Source organism: Heptranchias perlo, chromosome 17 (genome assembly GCF_035084215.1).
Source record: "Heptranchias perlo isolate sHepPer1 chromosome 17, sHepPer1.hap1, whole genome shotgun sequence".
Taxonomy (NCBI): Eukaryota; Metazoa; Chordata; class Chondrichthyes; order Hexanchiformes; family Hexanchidae; genus Heptranchias; species Heptranchias perlo.
In genome coordinates, this window is record NC_090341.1 from 55298042 (window position 1) to 55314193 (window position 16152).

Here is a 16152-nt window from a genome sequence, read left to right on the forward strand (position 1 = left end):
GATCACGAGACAAATAAGACATAGGGATGGGTTCCAGCACTGTTCCTTTCTGAGAAGGACCCCGCTATCCACTGATGGCAATGATTCCAATGCTAGATACATGCCAGAGATCCAGCCCCAACAAACATTTGGGCCCCGATATTAACCCGGAGACGGGAACGGAGCAAGGGCGGAGAGCCGATAGCGGGCGAAAAGCACGCAACATCGCAGGATGGGTAGGAATGGCTGATTTTAACAGGGATGCCTGATTATCATTTTACTTCCAGGTTTCACATCTCCACTGCGTGTGAGTGGGCGTGACGTGAACCCACATGATGCGATTTCCCCTCAACTACTTAAAGGCCCAGTTCAGAGGTGGTTGGAAGATTGTTATCGTTGCATTGCACAGAGATGGCTGGAAGGAGAACGAAGGCTGCCCCTAGGTTCAGTGATCTTCCTTGGATGTTCTACTAGGTGTAGTAAGGGCCAGGTGGGACGCCCTCTTTCCCAGTAACATAAATAATAACCTGCTGCCACCACAAAAAGCGTGGCTGGAGATGGCACAGGAGTTGAGCAGCAGGAGTGTCACCATGAGGTCATGGATCAGTGCCGCAAACGCTTCAATGATCTGACTGGGTCAGGAAAGGTCAGTAAATGTAAAGATGCACCTACATCCTGTAGTGCACCCCCTCTCATTCTGTCTTGTCAACTGTACTCCATTCACATCACTCCTCACACCCACTTCACTTTCATCAGGACCTATCGTTTTAAATGCACATCCTCCTCCACCAGTGCCAGTCACCCCAATTCTCATGAAATCTGATACCACCTCATTCAAATCCCCCAATTCCCAACAAAGTCCTCAAATGACACAGTCAACACGTTCCTCAAATGCATGCCAGTGCCACTCATGATGCAGCTGCCCAATTGTCACCCACACCACTTGCACTGCATCCATCGATGCGCAAATGCCTCAGAGCCACTCATTGGTTTGTTATGCCACCCTTGCAGGAGAAGAGAGCGCAGACTGCCAGGGAGAGGGCAAGGACCAGAGGCGGTCATGGGACTTTACCCAGCAGAGGCAGCGACTCTGGAAATAACCTGCATCTCTGCCTCCCCGCCTCCCCGAGCAACAGAGATGGCAAAACTGGTAGTTCCATTGGAGCAGGGGGACAGCATTAATCTCACACCCACATCTCCTACAAGACAAAGTCATCTTCAGTTGACTGCAGCACGTTATCAAATATAATCATTTTAATCATGTGCATTTCAATATTTGTAAAGTTCCATGACTAAATCTTGTCCGTCTCTTCTCTCCTCCAGGACCAACACACGAAGAACAGGAGCCATTGCCCAGGAGCTCACGCATGCTGTGGGCCCACCGTCACAGGAGACGTGCGTTGCAGGCAGCCGCGTGGATATGAGCACATCGGTAGGACTTGTAAGAGTTAGATGAGATGTCACCTGGTGATTGGCATGGCATAAATGAGCGAGCAGAGTGGTGGCAGGAAGAGCTGTGGAGAGTCCACGTTAAAAGGCACACTCCTCTCCATGTTCTGCTCAGCTGAACAGAGAGCTGAACTCAGGGGGCCATCAATTAAAAGGAGAATGCTAGAGGCTCAGTGGAAGCTGTGCGAGGTAATGGCAGTCCTGCCAGGCACACTCTCCACAATGGCACAGACGATGGAGGAGTCCAGCTCAAACATTTGTGGAGTGTTGCACTAGGCTTTTCGACCATATCGTACATTGAGAGTTTGACTGCCTCTAAGGAAGTTGTATCAGGAGAACAAATGAGTTCCTGCAGGCCCAGACAGCGGCCTTGCATACCATGGCCGCCAATATTTCTACCGGCTTCCACGTGCTGGCAGATAGATTAGACGTGGGCTTCCAAGGAATCACTGATCTCCTCCAAGCTGTCCTGCCGCAGAGGCAGGAGTGATGTGCCGTGGGCTCAGGGGAGGGAGGATGGTGATAAGGGAGAAGAAAGTGCGCATGCTTCTCGAACATATGCACGTCTCTCCCGCTGGCCCAGTCTGCCCCTGAACAAGTACAGGTGGAGCAGTCAGTGGCAGGGCCCTCAAGGCTCCAACACCCAGAGGTCGGTGACAACTTATAAGACACAGCATGGTACAGAGCAGTCTGCCACTACCTCTGCTGATGCCACAGGGGCAGCACCACATAGAAGTGGCAGGGATAAAGAAAATAAAGGCTTTATAGATCTCCAAGGGTAAGCACATGGGTGTATTTTTATATTTATTGGAACACATTAAATTTATTAATTCGCAACACTTTCCCATGTGCCCCATTATTGAATGGAGAGTGCCCAATCTGCATTTCATTTATTTGGTGTTGAAGGTGGAGAGTTGACTGACACCAATTGATGGATGTGGAACCAATGGATGAATAGTTACAAGACTGTTTTTGCGAGGGGGAACAGTATCACGCCATTGGTCCAGTGTATGGGGAGAGAGTGGGAGTATGGTATTGAGATAGCGGATTAGCCATGATCATATTGAATGGCGGAGCAGGCTCGAAGGGCCGAATGGCCTACTCCTGCTCCTGCTCCTATTTTCTATGTGTGAGTAAAAAACGGAACCTATCAGTGCATCCCTGGCAGCTCGAGCAGCAATGTGATCGGCTGGTCTTGTGTTAGATGCCCCATCCTCCTCCTCACCATTGTAATCCTCATCAGATGAGGAGTCCTGAGCGGCTTCTTCCTCCTGGACCTCTAGTCCTTGCTGCTGTGCTGTGTTGTGTTGTGCAGCACACAGCAGACCACGGTTATCGTCGAGTCTCTCGTTGGTGAGTACTGAAGGGCACCTCCAGACCTGTCCGGACACCTGAAGCGCAACTTCAGCATGACGATGGCTTGCTCAATGACACATCTAGTTGTCATATAGCTCGAGTTGTACCGGTCTTGGTGTTGATTGGTGGTGATCCTCAGAGGAGTTATCGGCCAGGTTTGAATGGGGTATCCTTTGTCGCCTAGCAGCCACCCCTTAAGGTTCATTCCAAGTCAGAACATGTTGGGGATGTTGGACTGCTCCAATATGAAAGCATCATGGCAGCTCTCAGGGAATCTGGCGCTGACCTGCGTGAACCTTTTCTTGTGGCTGCACACTATCTGAACATTGATGGAATGAAATCTATTGCGGTTGACGAAAGTTCCTGGTTGATCTGGTGGTGCTCGGATTGCCACATGTGCACCCCGCACCTGTGGGAAGCCAGCCAGAGACGCAAATCACACACGCTCATTCTGGTTACTGTGATCGCTGGGGAAGCTTATATACCTCCTGACCCTAGTAAACAATCCATCCATCACCTGCTGTACGCATTTATGTGCGGCCAACTGTGACACACTCGCCATTTCTCCTGTCGTGGCCTGGAAGGAGCCAGAGGCAACAAAATTGAGGGGGGGTAGTTATTTTCACAGCCATTGGTAATGGGTGGCCGCCAGGTCCAGCAGGCAGCAGGTCTTCCTGCAGGATGCTACAGATATCTGTGACCACCTGACGTGACAATCTCAGTCTTCGGAAGCACTGCTCCTCCGAGGTGTCAAGGAAGCTGAGCCTCTGCCTGTAAGGTGGGTAGGGCCTTCTGTAGTCTCATCACCTCTGCTGGCCATCTGCAGCTCCTTCCACAGCACAGCCTTGCTGCTGTTGATCCTCGTTCTACTCCTCTTCCTCAGTCCAATCGAGAGCAGCTATGGAACCACCCATCATGAGCTTCTCTGTTTGAACAGCTCAAAACTCTCCAAATCACTCTCTCACACCAAGTGCTGAGACCAAACCGTAGCCCACAAGAAACTGAGGAAGGAGATGTGCGTACTGAAACTTTTGACATCGGGTCTCCTGATCTTTAACCACCCAATTAAGTTGCAAACAATCGCGCCTCCGTTTCGCTAGTGACCTTCCCAGCCCTCGGGAAACCAGTGCTGCAGCAGTTAAATTTAATTCGGGGTCCAATAACTGCTGCCGTAAAAATGGCAATGGGCACGTACGCGGCAGGTTACGTGAATTCGACATTTTAACCTGGCCCTCTCCTGCCCATCGTGGGGGGGGGGGGGGTAATATCAAGGCCTTATGCTCAGGATTCCTGAGAATTTCCAGTCTAATACAGTCACCCTGCCACACCAACACGGTAAGCACGGCAAGGTCCATCCTACCACACCAACACGGTAAGCACGGCAAGGTCCATCCTTCCACACCAACACGGTAAGCACGGCAAGGTCCATCCTACCACACCAACAGGTAAGCACGGCAAGGTCCATCCTACCACACCAACAGGTAAGCACGGCAAGGTCCATCCTACCACACCAACACGGTAAGCACGGCAAGGTCCATCCTACCACACCAACACGGTAAGCACGGCAAGGTCCATCCTACCACACCAACAGGTAAGCACGGCAAGGTCCATCCTACCACACCAACACGGTAAGCACGGCAAGGTCCATCCTACCACACCAACAGGTAAGCACGGCAAGGTCCATCCTACCACACCAACACGGTAAGCACGGCAAGGTCCATCCTACCACACCAACACGGTAAGCACGGCAAGGTCCATCCTACCACACCAACACGGTAAGCACGGCAAGGTCCATCCTACCACACCAACACGGTAAGCACGGCAAGGTCCATCCTACCACACCAACACGGTAAGCACGGCAAGGTCCATCCTTCCACACCAACACGGTAAGCACGGCAAGGTCCATCCTACCACACCAACAGGTAAGCTCGGCAAGGTCCATTGTGATCTCCTGTGTGAAACTCCATGCACTACAGTAATACAACTGAGAACTGCCAAAGTTCACCTAATGAAGACAAGCGGGTTGTCAGATAACCACAGGAAAGCAAAATTCACCCAATTAATAACAGAAGTGCATCGAACAATCCAGGGACTCCATTCTGCAACTCCCTATACGTATCCCAAGATTTGTACAAGTGGAATGGAAAGAACAGACAAAATCACCAGAGACTAGTAAGCCAGTGTAACACAATAGAAACGCTTTACAAGACACTTCACAGTTCCCCCCAGAGTTATCATAGCTGACATCTAATCCATGCCTGAATCACCTCTAGAGTGAATTTTCTGAACAATCTCAACAGCCTCCTGAGCTCCACCCTGTACAAACTCTGCCATCTGCATCGTATCCTGTAGGAAGTCCTGCTCACTTGTCAACACTGCACTCACCAACCACCGCAGGTCCCTCGCCTCAATGCTTCAATTTCAAAAACCTCATCTATAAATCCCTCCATGGCTTCAGCCCACCCTCTCACAGCAACCTCCTGCACTCCTAGGTCACAGCTCACATCCATGCTCTTCAAACTCTGACCCACTGTGCGTTCCCACCCCCCTCCACTATCAGTCGCAAATCATTCAGTTATTATAGCCCTGCATTCTGGAATTCTATTCCAAAGCTGCTCCACCTTGCTACATCCTTCACCATCTTCAACAGTCCCTCAAAACCTCATTCTCCAACCATGTCTTCAACCACCTCCTCAATTCATAACTCTTGCTGTGATCATACAAGAGGAACAGCTAGCTCGTAACAGCCACTAAAATAGATGAGTAAATCTGTAGTATCCTGCAGCATTGATATAGCACAACAGAATCTCCAGGTGTGCCAAGTTACACATAACTATAGCTGACATAACAGAACCTGGTATAGGAGGGCCGCTCTACTCATGGGGGAGGGTACAGAGCAAGCCATTACACACCAGTGCTAGCAGTTATATAGTAGCACTGGAAGAAGGGTGTCCACCTGCCTGCTCTTGAGAATGGCACAAGAAGCCCAAATAGGAGAAGTAGTTCAGCTATCAGACTGGAGCTGAGTCTGATACACTGCCTTGCATTGCAGGATGGAGTCCATTGAGCTGGGTTCCAGCACACCACCTGTTTTCACACCAGATAAAAGGCGATTAGACTATTCTTGATACATTATGGTTGTATTCATCTCAGTGCCAACAACATATGACCATTACTGCAGGGGAAACTTTCTGAGAGCAAGGTATGCTATCGTAGCAATGTCAGTCATCTGCCTAAGATAGTTGTATGAGCCACATGCAACTCCCCCAGTGTCAGTCTGCTGTAGGAATAATGTAAGATAACCATAGAAACAATGTGCCAATCTCCAGCATTATAACCTTCCATACATTGTGAGCTGCAGCTCCTGTTAGCTCATTAATCTGGTTTTAGTTTTGACAGAAGGTGTGCGCTGAGCACACCAGTTAATTCAACATAAATGCAAACCTCTTCATCCCACAAACAGAAATTAGATCATCTGTTTTTGGTAGTATTGCTCGAGGGATGAATGTTGTCCAGGACACCGGGGAGAACTTCCCTGCTCATCTTCAAATAGTGCGATGGGATCTTTTACGTCCACCAGAGAGGGCAGACGGAGTCTCCACCAAAAGACGGCACTTCTGACAGTGCAGCACTCCCTGGATTATTTGCTCAAAGCTATGGATCGGGCCTTGCCTCTGAATCAGAAGGTTGTGGATTCAAGAGTGCTACCACTGAGCCACGACTGACACCTTAACAAAATATTGTGCCTGCAGAGAAACCATTAACTAGAAGATTTCTGGGAGAATGGTTTTTTCAAAATCATATATTGAAGAGATAAATAATCACACCACAGAGCAGAACTGTCTGTGGGCTTTTGCATTGTTTACAGATGCACAGTCACCTTTACCCAGTATTAAACCCTAAGCAAAAGAACATTAGGAACCTCATCACCCGATAAAATTAAAAGCACCAGTTCCAGGGTCAGTGAGTTCTTCAGACAATCACAGCTGCTGCATAGCCAAGAACAGCCCCTGCCCTAGCATCATCCTGCGATCCCACCTGCTCAGGAGAAAGGTGGGACAACCTTCTCCCTAGGGTCTATTTAACTGGACCAACAGGGGTGGCACCGAGTTGCCCCAGTGTCACATGGCAGAAATCAGCACCACCAAGTGCCCCTTTTGAAGGGCACCGTTAACACAATCTAACATAGCATCCAATTAAACGGAAAGATGCTTAAAATAAAGCAACAAAGTCCCATTTCAACAAACCCGAAGGAACCTTTATACAACTAAATCATAATGTATTAATACAAGTGTTTAGGCTTTTACCAGAATGACACTGATTTGAAATGTGTCACCCAGATTGGGAAAATGCTGGAATCTATTATTAAGGACATGGTAATGAGGCACTTAGGAAATCATAATATGATTAGGTAGAGTCAACATGGTTTTATGAAAGGGAAATTATGTTTGACAAATCTACTGGAGTTTTTTGAGGGTGTAACTAGCAGAGTAGATAAAGAGGAACCAGTGGATGTAATATATTTGGATTTTCAAAAGGCATTCGATAAGGTCGTTACACAAGATAAGGGTTATTGGGGCTGGGGGTAATATATTAGCATGGATAGAGGATTGGTTAATGGACAGAAAACAGAGAATAGGAATAAATGGATCATTTTCAGGTTGGCAGGCTGTAACTAGTGGGGTGCCACAAGGATCGGTGCTGGGGCCTCAGCTATTTACAATCTATATTAATGACTTAGATGAAGAGACCGAGTGTAATGTCAGCAAACTTGGATACCATACAAAGCTAGTAAACTGCGAGGAGGACACAAAGAGTCTGCAAAGGGATATAGACAGGTTAAGTATGTGGGCAAGAAGGTGGCGGATAGGAGTATAATGTGGGGAAATGTGAGGTTATTTACTTTGGAAGAAAAATAGAAAAACAAAATATCTTTTAAATGGTGAGAAACTATTTAAATGTTGGTGCTCAGAGGGATTTGAGTGTCCGTGTACATGAAACACAAAAAATTAACATGCAGGTACAGCAAGCAATTAGGAAGGCAAATGGTATGTTGGCCTTTCATAGAATCATAGAATCATAGAAGTTACAACATGGAAACAGGCCCTTCGGCCCAACATGTCCATGTCGCCCAGTTTATACCACTAAGCTAGTCCCAATTGCCTGCACTTGGCCCATATCCCTCAATACCCATCTTACCCATGTAACTGTCCAAATGCTTTTTAAAAGACAAAATTGTACCCGCCTCTACTACTGCCTCTGGCAGCTCGTTCCAGACACTCACCACCCTTTGAGTGAAAAAATTGCCCCTCTGGACCCTTTTGTATCTCTCCCCTCTCACCTTAAATCTATGCCCCCTCGTTATAGACTCCCCTACCTTTGGGAAAAGATTTTGACTATCGACCTTATCTATGCCCCTCATTATTTTATAGACTTCTATAAGATCACCCCTTAACCTCCTACTCTCCAGGGAAAAAAGTCCCAGTCTGTCTAACCTCTCCCTGTAAGTCAAACCATCAAGTCCCGGTAGCATCCTAGTAATGTACAACTTCAACAAGACATCCCAACTCCTGCATTCAATATTCTGACCAATGAAACCAAGCATGCCGAATGCCTTCTTCACCACCCTATCCACCTGTGACTCCACTTTCAAGGAGCTATGAATCTGTACTCCGAGATCTCTTTGTTCTATAACTCTCCCCAACGCCCTACCATTAACGGAGTAGGTCCTGGCCCGATTCGATCTACCAAAATGCATCACCTCACATTTATCTAAATTAAACTCCATCTGCCATTCATCGGCCCACTGGCCCAATTGATCAAGATCCCGTTGCAATCCTAGATAACCTTCTTCACTGTCCACAATGCCACCAATCTTGGTGTCATCTGCAAACTTACTAACCATGCCTCCTAAATTCTCATCCAAATCATTAATATAAATAACAAATAACAGCGGACCCAGCACCGATCCCTGAGGCACACCGCTGGACACAGGCATCCAGTTTGAAAAACAACCCTCTACAACCACCCTCTGTCTTCTGTCGTCAAGCCAATTTTGTATCCAATTGGCTACCTCACCTTGGATCCCATGAGATTTAACCTTGTCAAATGCTTTGCTGAAGTCCATGTAGACCACGTCTACTGCACAGCCCTCATCTATCTTCTTGGTTACCCCTTCAAAAAACTCAATCAAATTCGTGAGACATGATTTTCCTCTCACAAAACCATGCTGACTGTTCCTAATTAGTCCCTGCCTCTCCAAATGCCTGTAGATCCTGTCCCTCAGAATACCCTCTAGCAACTTACCCACTACAGATGTCAGGCTCACTGGTCTGTAGTTTCCAGGCTTTTCCCTGCCGCCCTTCTTAAACAAAGGCACAACATTTGCTACCCTCCAATCTTCAGGCACCTCACCTGTAGCGGTGGATGATTCAAATATCTCTGCTAGGGGACCCGCAATTTCCTCCCTAACCTCCCATAACGTCCTGGGATACATTTCATCAGGCCCCGGAGATTTATCTACCTTGATGCGCGTTAAGACTTCCAGCACCCCCCTCTCTGTAATATGTGCACTCCTCAAGACATCACTATTTATTTCCCCAAGTTCCCTAACATCCATGCCTTTCTCAACCGTAAATACCGATGTGAAATATTCATTCAGGATCTCACCCATTTCTTGTGGTTCCGCACATAGATGACCTTGTTGATCCTTAAGAGGCCCTACTCTCTCCCTAGTTACCCTTTTGCCCTTTATGTATTTGTAGAAGCTCTTTGGATTCACCTTTGCCTGATCTGCCAAAGCAATCTCATATCCCCTTTTTGCCCTCCTGATTTCTCTCTTAACTCTACTCCGGCAATCTCTATACTCTTCAAGGGATCCACTTGATCCCAGCTGCCTATGCATGTCATATGCCTCCTTCTTCTTTTTGACTAGTGCCTCAATCTCCCGAGTCATCCAAGGTTCCCTACTTCTACCAGCCTTGCCCTTCACTTTATAAGGAATGTGCTTACCCTGAACCCTGGTTAACACACTTTTGAAAGCCTCCCACTTACCAGACGTCCCTTTGCCTGCCAACAGACTCTCTCAATCAACTTCTGAAAGTTCCTGTCGAATACCATCAAAATTGGCCTTTCCCCAATTTAGAATTTTAACTTTTGGGCCAGACCTATCCTTCTCCATAGCTATCTTAAAACTAATGGAATTATGATCACTTGTCCCAAAGTGATCCCTCACTAACACTTCTGTCACCTGCCCTTCCTTATTTCCCAAGAGGAGGTCAAGTTTTGCCCCCTCTCTAGTCGGGCCATCCACATACTGAATGAGAAATTCCTCCTGAATACACTCAACAAATTTCTCTCCATCCAAGCCCCTAATGCTATGGCTGTCCCAGTCAATGTTGGGAAAGTTAAAGTCCCCTACTATTACCACCCTATTTTTCTTGCAGCTGTCTGTAATCTCCTTACATATTTGCTCCTCAATTTCCCATTGACTATTTGGGGGTCTGTGGTACAATCCTATCAAAGTGATCTCTCCCTTCTTATTTTTCAGTTCTAGCCATATAGACTCAGTGGGCGAACCCTCGGATATATCCCCTCTCACTACTGCCGTGATGTTCTCCCTAATCAAGAACGCAACTCCCCCTCCTCTCTTACCTCCTGCTCTATCTTTCCTATAGCATCTGTACCCTGGAACATTGAGCTGCCAGTCCTGCCCCTCCCTTATCCATGTTTCAGTAATAGCTATAACATCCCAGTCCCATGTACCCATCCATGCCCTGAGTTCATCTGCCTTGCCCATCAGACTTCTTGCATTGAAATAAATGCAGTTTAATCTAGACTTCCCTTGGTCTTTGCCCTGCTTTCTCAGACCATCTGTCCGGTCATGTTCTGTACACTCTCCCTTACTGCCTTTTGTTTCTGTCACCATTTTATTTCCCACTGACTTCCTGCATCGGTTCCCATCCCCCTGCCACATTAGTTTAAACCCTCCCCAACAGCACTGGCAAACTTGGATACCATACAAAGCTAGTAAACTGCAAGGAGGTTGGACTACAAGAGTAAGGAAGTCTTCCTACAATTGTATGGGGCTTTAGTGAGACCTCACCTGGTGTACGGTGTATAATTTTGGTCTCCTTACCAAAAGGAAGGATATACTTGCCTTGGAGATGGTGCAATGAAGGTTCACTAGATTAATTCCTGGGATGAGAGGGTTGTCCCATAAGGAGAAAATAAGTAGAATGGCCTATACTCTCTGGAGTTTAGAAGATGTAAGGAATCTTACAACATCAGGTTATAGTCCAACAGTTTTATTGGACTATAACCTGGTGTTGTAAGATTCCTTACATTTGTCCACCCCAGTCCATCACCGGCATCTCCACATCACAGAGTTTAGAAGAGTGAGAGGTGATCTCATTAAAACATAAAAGGTTCTGAGAAGGCTTGACAGGGTAGATGCTGAGGATGTTTCCTGTGGCTAGAAAGTCTAGAACTAAGGGGCATAGTCTCAGTATAAGAGGGTAGACAGTTAGGACTGAGACGAGGAGGAATTTCTTTACTCAGGGTTGTGAATCTTTGGAATTCTCTACCCGAGGGCTGCAGATGCCCTCGTTGAGTATTGTAAGGACTTGCACAACACCAGGTTATAGTCCAACAGTTTTATTTTAAATCACAAGCTTTCGGAGCTTACCTCCTTCGTCAGGGTTCTAAAAACGCATAGCATATATAGTCAGAGAACAATGCCTGGTGATTACAGATAATCTTTCCAACTGCCCCCTATCACATCTCGGCTGGGAGACGATCACAGCAATCAAAGGTGTCGTTGGTGTTCAGACAGGTTAGCCACGGAAAACATTACATCCCAGTATACTGAATACACAATGGGTCAGATTACAAAGACAGAGAGAGAAAGAGACCCGAAAGGCAGAGAGAGAGAGAGAATGTCCAGTTGTATTAAAAACAGATAACTTTTTTTCGCTGGTGGGGTTACATGTAGCGTGACATGAACCCAAGATCCCGGTTGAGGCCGTCCTCATGGGTGCGGAACTTGGCTATCAATTTCTGCTCGACGATACCACCATCACATGAGAGGACACCACCCACCAGGTAAATGGTTCATACTCCTGTGACTCGGCCAACGTTGTCTACCTCATACATTGCAGGAAAGGATGCCCCGGAGCATGGTACATCGGCGAGACCATGCAGACACTACGACAACGGATGAACGGACACCACGCAACAATCGCCAGACAGGAGGGTTCCCTCCCAGTCGGGGAACACTTCAGCAGTCAAGGACATTCAGCCTCCGATCTTCGGGTAAGCGTTCTCCAAGGCGGCCTTCGAGACATACGACAACGCAAAATCGTCGAGCAGAAATTGATAGCCAAGTTCCGCACCCATGAGGACGGCCTCAACCGGGATCTTGGGTTCATGTCACGCTACATGTAACTCCACCAGCGAAAAAAAGTTATCTGTTTTTAATACAACTGGACATTCTCCCTCTCTCTCTCTCTCTGCCTTTCGGGTCTCTTTCTCTCTCTGTCTTTGTAATCTGACCCATTGTGTATTCAGTATACTGGGATGTAATGTTTTCCGTGGCTAACCTGTCTGAACACCAACGACACCTTTGATTGCTGTGATCGTCTCCCAGCCGAGATGTGATAGGGGGCAGTTGGAAAGATTATCTGTAATCACCAGGCATTGTTCTCTGACTATATATGCTATGCGTTTTTAGAACCCTTCACTCACCTGACGAAGGAGGTAAGCTCCGAAAGCTTGTGATTTAAAATAAAACTGTTGGACTATAACCTGGTGTTGTGCAAGTCCTTACATTTGTCCACCCCAGTCATCTCCACATCCTCGTTGAGTATATTCAAGGATGCTAGCCATAGATTTTTGGACTCTAGTGGAATCGAGACATATGGGGCTCAGGCGGGAAAGTGGAGTTGAGGTGGATGATCAGCCATGATCTGATTGAATGGCGGAGCAGGCTCGAGGGGCCGAATGGCCAACTCCTAATTCAAATGTTCTTGACGCAAAGCGACTGGATGACGTCACCGCGTACACTACGTAAACAGAAGGTTTCCCCGTCTCCTTACCTGCTTGGGGTCGTCGTAGTAGACGCCGATGGAACTGAGCTTCGGCGCGATGCTGGTGCTCTCGGTGAAGAGCCGGCCCACCTCCCGGTACGGGCCCTGTCTGTACTTGTAGGCCAGGGTAAGAGAGCGGACGGGCGGCGGACCGGACCGCACTGACACCTCGGACAGCAGCCCCGAGTACAAGACCAGTGCTAACAGGCTGAACAGCAAGAGGGAGGCCAGTAACAGGGCGACCAGGGCCAAGAGATTCAACTCGGACATAGCTGGAGGAGGGAAGGTGATGAGGCGGCCGGCGCGAGCTGAAGCGACCGGCGGCGCGAGTCCGGCCCTGGTCCCGGCGGCGCGAGTCCGGCCCTGGTCCCGGCGGCGCGAGCTGAAGCGACCGGCGGCGCGAGTCCGGCCCTGGTCCCGGCGGCGCGAGCTGAAGTGACCGGCGGCGCGAGCTGAAGCGACCGGCGGCGCGAGTCCGGCCCTGGTCCCGGCGGCGCGAGCTGAAGTGACCGGCGGCGCGAGTCCGGCCCTGGTCCCGGCGGCGCGAGTCCGGCCCTGGTCCCGGCGGCGCGAGCTGAAGCGACCGGCGGCGCGAGTCCGGCCCTGGTCCCGGCGGCGCGAGCTGAAGCGACCGGCGGCGCGAGCTGAAGCGACCGGCGGCGCGAGCCCGAATCCTCTCCGCTTCCGGGCACCTACCAACACAGCGCGAGATGGGGGATATTGGGAGGAGGGGGCTGGGCGTGTGATACTAGTGGGAAGCAACCGTTGACTCAACCGCAGAACCCCCCCCCCCCCCCAATGTCAGCCCGCCCTAGGCGCTGCAACCCCCGTGTGTGCACAGGGGGCCCAGCCCTTCAGCTGTTCCAACTCCCGTAGATGCTCTTCACCCAACAACCGTCCTTTTCTTTCTTTCTCTCTCTCTTTCCCCCCCCCCCCCCGGGCCTAATGGTATAACCTGCTGCCTGTAGGAGGTGAATAGCCGCCGATTTATTTATGCCCGCGGCTCCCAGCTGGAGCCTGCGCTGCCGGGGACCGGCTGCTAGCGGCAGGATCCTCAGCCCATTGCACCGAGATCGGCACTGAAACTTTAAAGCGATGAACAGCTGAGGGCTTGTACCATTATCACCGAGGGGGGAACTAAATCAAATGTGGGCACTCACAGTGAAAGGCGCCGATTGCACGGGTATTACTATCGTGCTAATCGGTTCCTGTTTGAGAATTATGTGTGCCATTTTATACCTTGATAACTTTAACAATTAATGATTGAATTGTTGTTGAACTCTAAGTAGCCCCTCCGCATGGATCAAGGGCCAGTCCAGTCCCGGAAGCACGTGGACCTGCACTGTATTTACAAGTTGAAGCTAAGGGCTGGAGAGAAAGAATTTGCATTTATATAGGGCCTTTCACCACCCCGGGACGTCCCAAAGCGCTTTGCAGCCAATACTTTTGAAGTGTAGTCACTGTTATAGAAACTGCTGCAGTCAGTTTCCACACGGCAAGGACCCACAAATAGCATTGAGATTAGGACCAGATAATCTGTTTATAGTGATGTTGATTGAGAGATAAATATTGGCCAGGAAACCAGGAGAAATCTCTGCTCTTCAAATAATGTCGTGGGATCTTTTACATCCAGCTGGACATAAAGCTGGAGCTTAACTTTATTCAACATCTCTCAGCACAGTTTGTAATAAAAGATTACAGGGGGTTTTAAAGGGGGCGTTCAGTGCTTCCACAAGCAATGGTCAAAATCATGCCCAATTGATTTTTGGTCTGCATAAAATAGTAGTCAAAAGAGCAGCATTAAAAAAAACACACACACAGTAGCAACTTGCATTTATACACTGCCCATAACGTAGGGGGAAAAGTTCCAATATGCTTCAGAGGAATAAGGAAACAGACATGAAACCAGAGGGCGAGACTAGGAGGGGTGACAAGAAAAGGTAGGACAAACAACGAAAGATGGCATTAGGAATAGTGCTTTACATGGGAATATGTTCCTGTGTATTCATGTTTTAAATTGCCACATTTGTCATGTACTAATCTCTATTAACTGGAATTCCGACTTAAGTACAAAGAATTAGAAACCATGGGGGGTGGGGTAAAATGCAGAAGGAAGAAACCTCCCCTTCTGTATTTCCCACATTAAACATCACAGCAATGAATTCAGTTACACTTTAAGTGCCTGACTGCAAAAGAGTAAACTCTAAGGGAGTGTGGCAGTAAAACACCTAATGAAACTTACGAAAGCAGAGGAAGTGTGATACTTTTAAGAGCTACACAGTCTTGGCTCGATGGTAGCACTCTCACCTCTGACTCAAAAGATTATGGGTTCAAGACCCACTCTAGCACATAATATTCCAGAGTGTGGGGCCCATGTAGTTCATGGCACAGTCGGCAATGGTGGGGTGCAGGGAAGGTGGGTTGCACATGAGGCTATGTTGGAATGGAGAGTTTGGAGGTGGGTATAGTTGGAGGATGTAACAGAGTCCAGTGCCTGGATCAGCCTGGAGGGGCACCACACAATATAGTCTGGCCAACGTTTTTAGTTGTTGTCCTGCTCTTCTTTCTACAGAATCAGTGGGAGGAGTTCACCTGCAGCACCTTGTATTTTCTGCCCTACCTAGTGCCAAGTTCCCAATTGCAGGTGGGAATCCCCACAGTGAGCCTTCCTATGTTATGCAAAGTAAACTGACCCTGGAATATTCACCACAGTTGGTGGCAGGTCATAAGGGTGAGCAGAAATCCTACCTAGCCCCACTGCAGCACTTAAATGGCTGCTCCATCTTAAACAGCCAGGAGGCAGCTCCAAGTCTTAAGCCAGAGACAGAGCAGGGGTATGTTGAGAGGATAATGGAAGAGGGCAGACCGGCATTGGGGATGTCTGCTGTGGCTAGCATTCCAAGATCCTCAGAACCTTCCATGGAAGTGATATTGGCAGTGATAAGGGCAAGGAGAGCAAGGCTATTTGGGACCCAAAACAGGAAGCCCGAGAGAAGGGGGGTGCAAGCAGTATGGATGGAGGTGGCACAGACAGTGTCATATTAACCACCCATAAATGGCAATACGGTGCTGGAAACATTTCAACTTAACAAGGCAGCCAAGGTAATTGAAGGACATCCTGAAATAATGCTGGAAACATGACTCACCTCCACATTATCCATGGCACACAGAGTGGAAATTAAGAGATGAAGGAAATAGTTAATACGCACCAGGTATCTCAATGCCCACTCCATACCTACACATTTCTCTCCCACCATCATGTTGTTCCTTATACCATTTCCTG

At 48.4% G+C, this 16152-nt stretch overlaps 1 protein-coding gene across 1 annotated transcript in view; it reads right to left on the reverse strand.

Moving 5' to 3' along the window:
- Positions 1 to 13745, reverse strand: part of LOC137334317 (testis-expressed protein 264 homolog) — a 395775-nt gene extending 382030 nt beyond the window's left edge. Inside the window, exon 1 of the mRNA XM_067999008.1 lies at positions 12879 to 13745. Coding sequence (XP_067855109.1) covers positions 12879 to 13139 — 261 coding nt within the window. The 5' untranslated portion in view covers positions 13140 to 13745. The remainder of the gene's footprint in view (positions 1 to 12878) is intronic.
- Positions 13746 to 16152: the final 2407 nt, after the last annotated feature.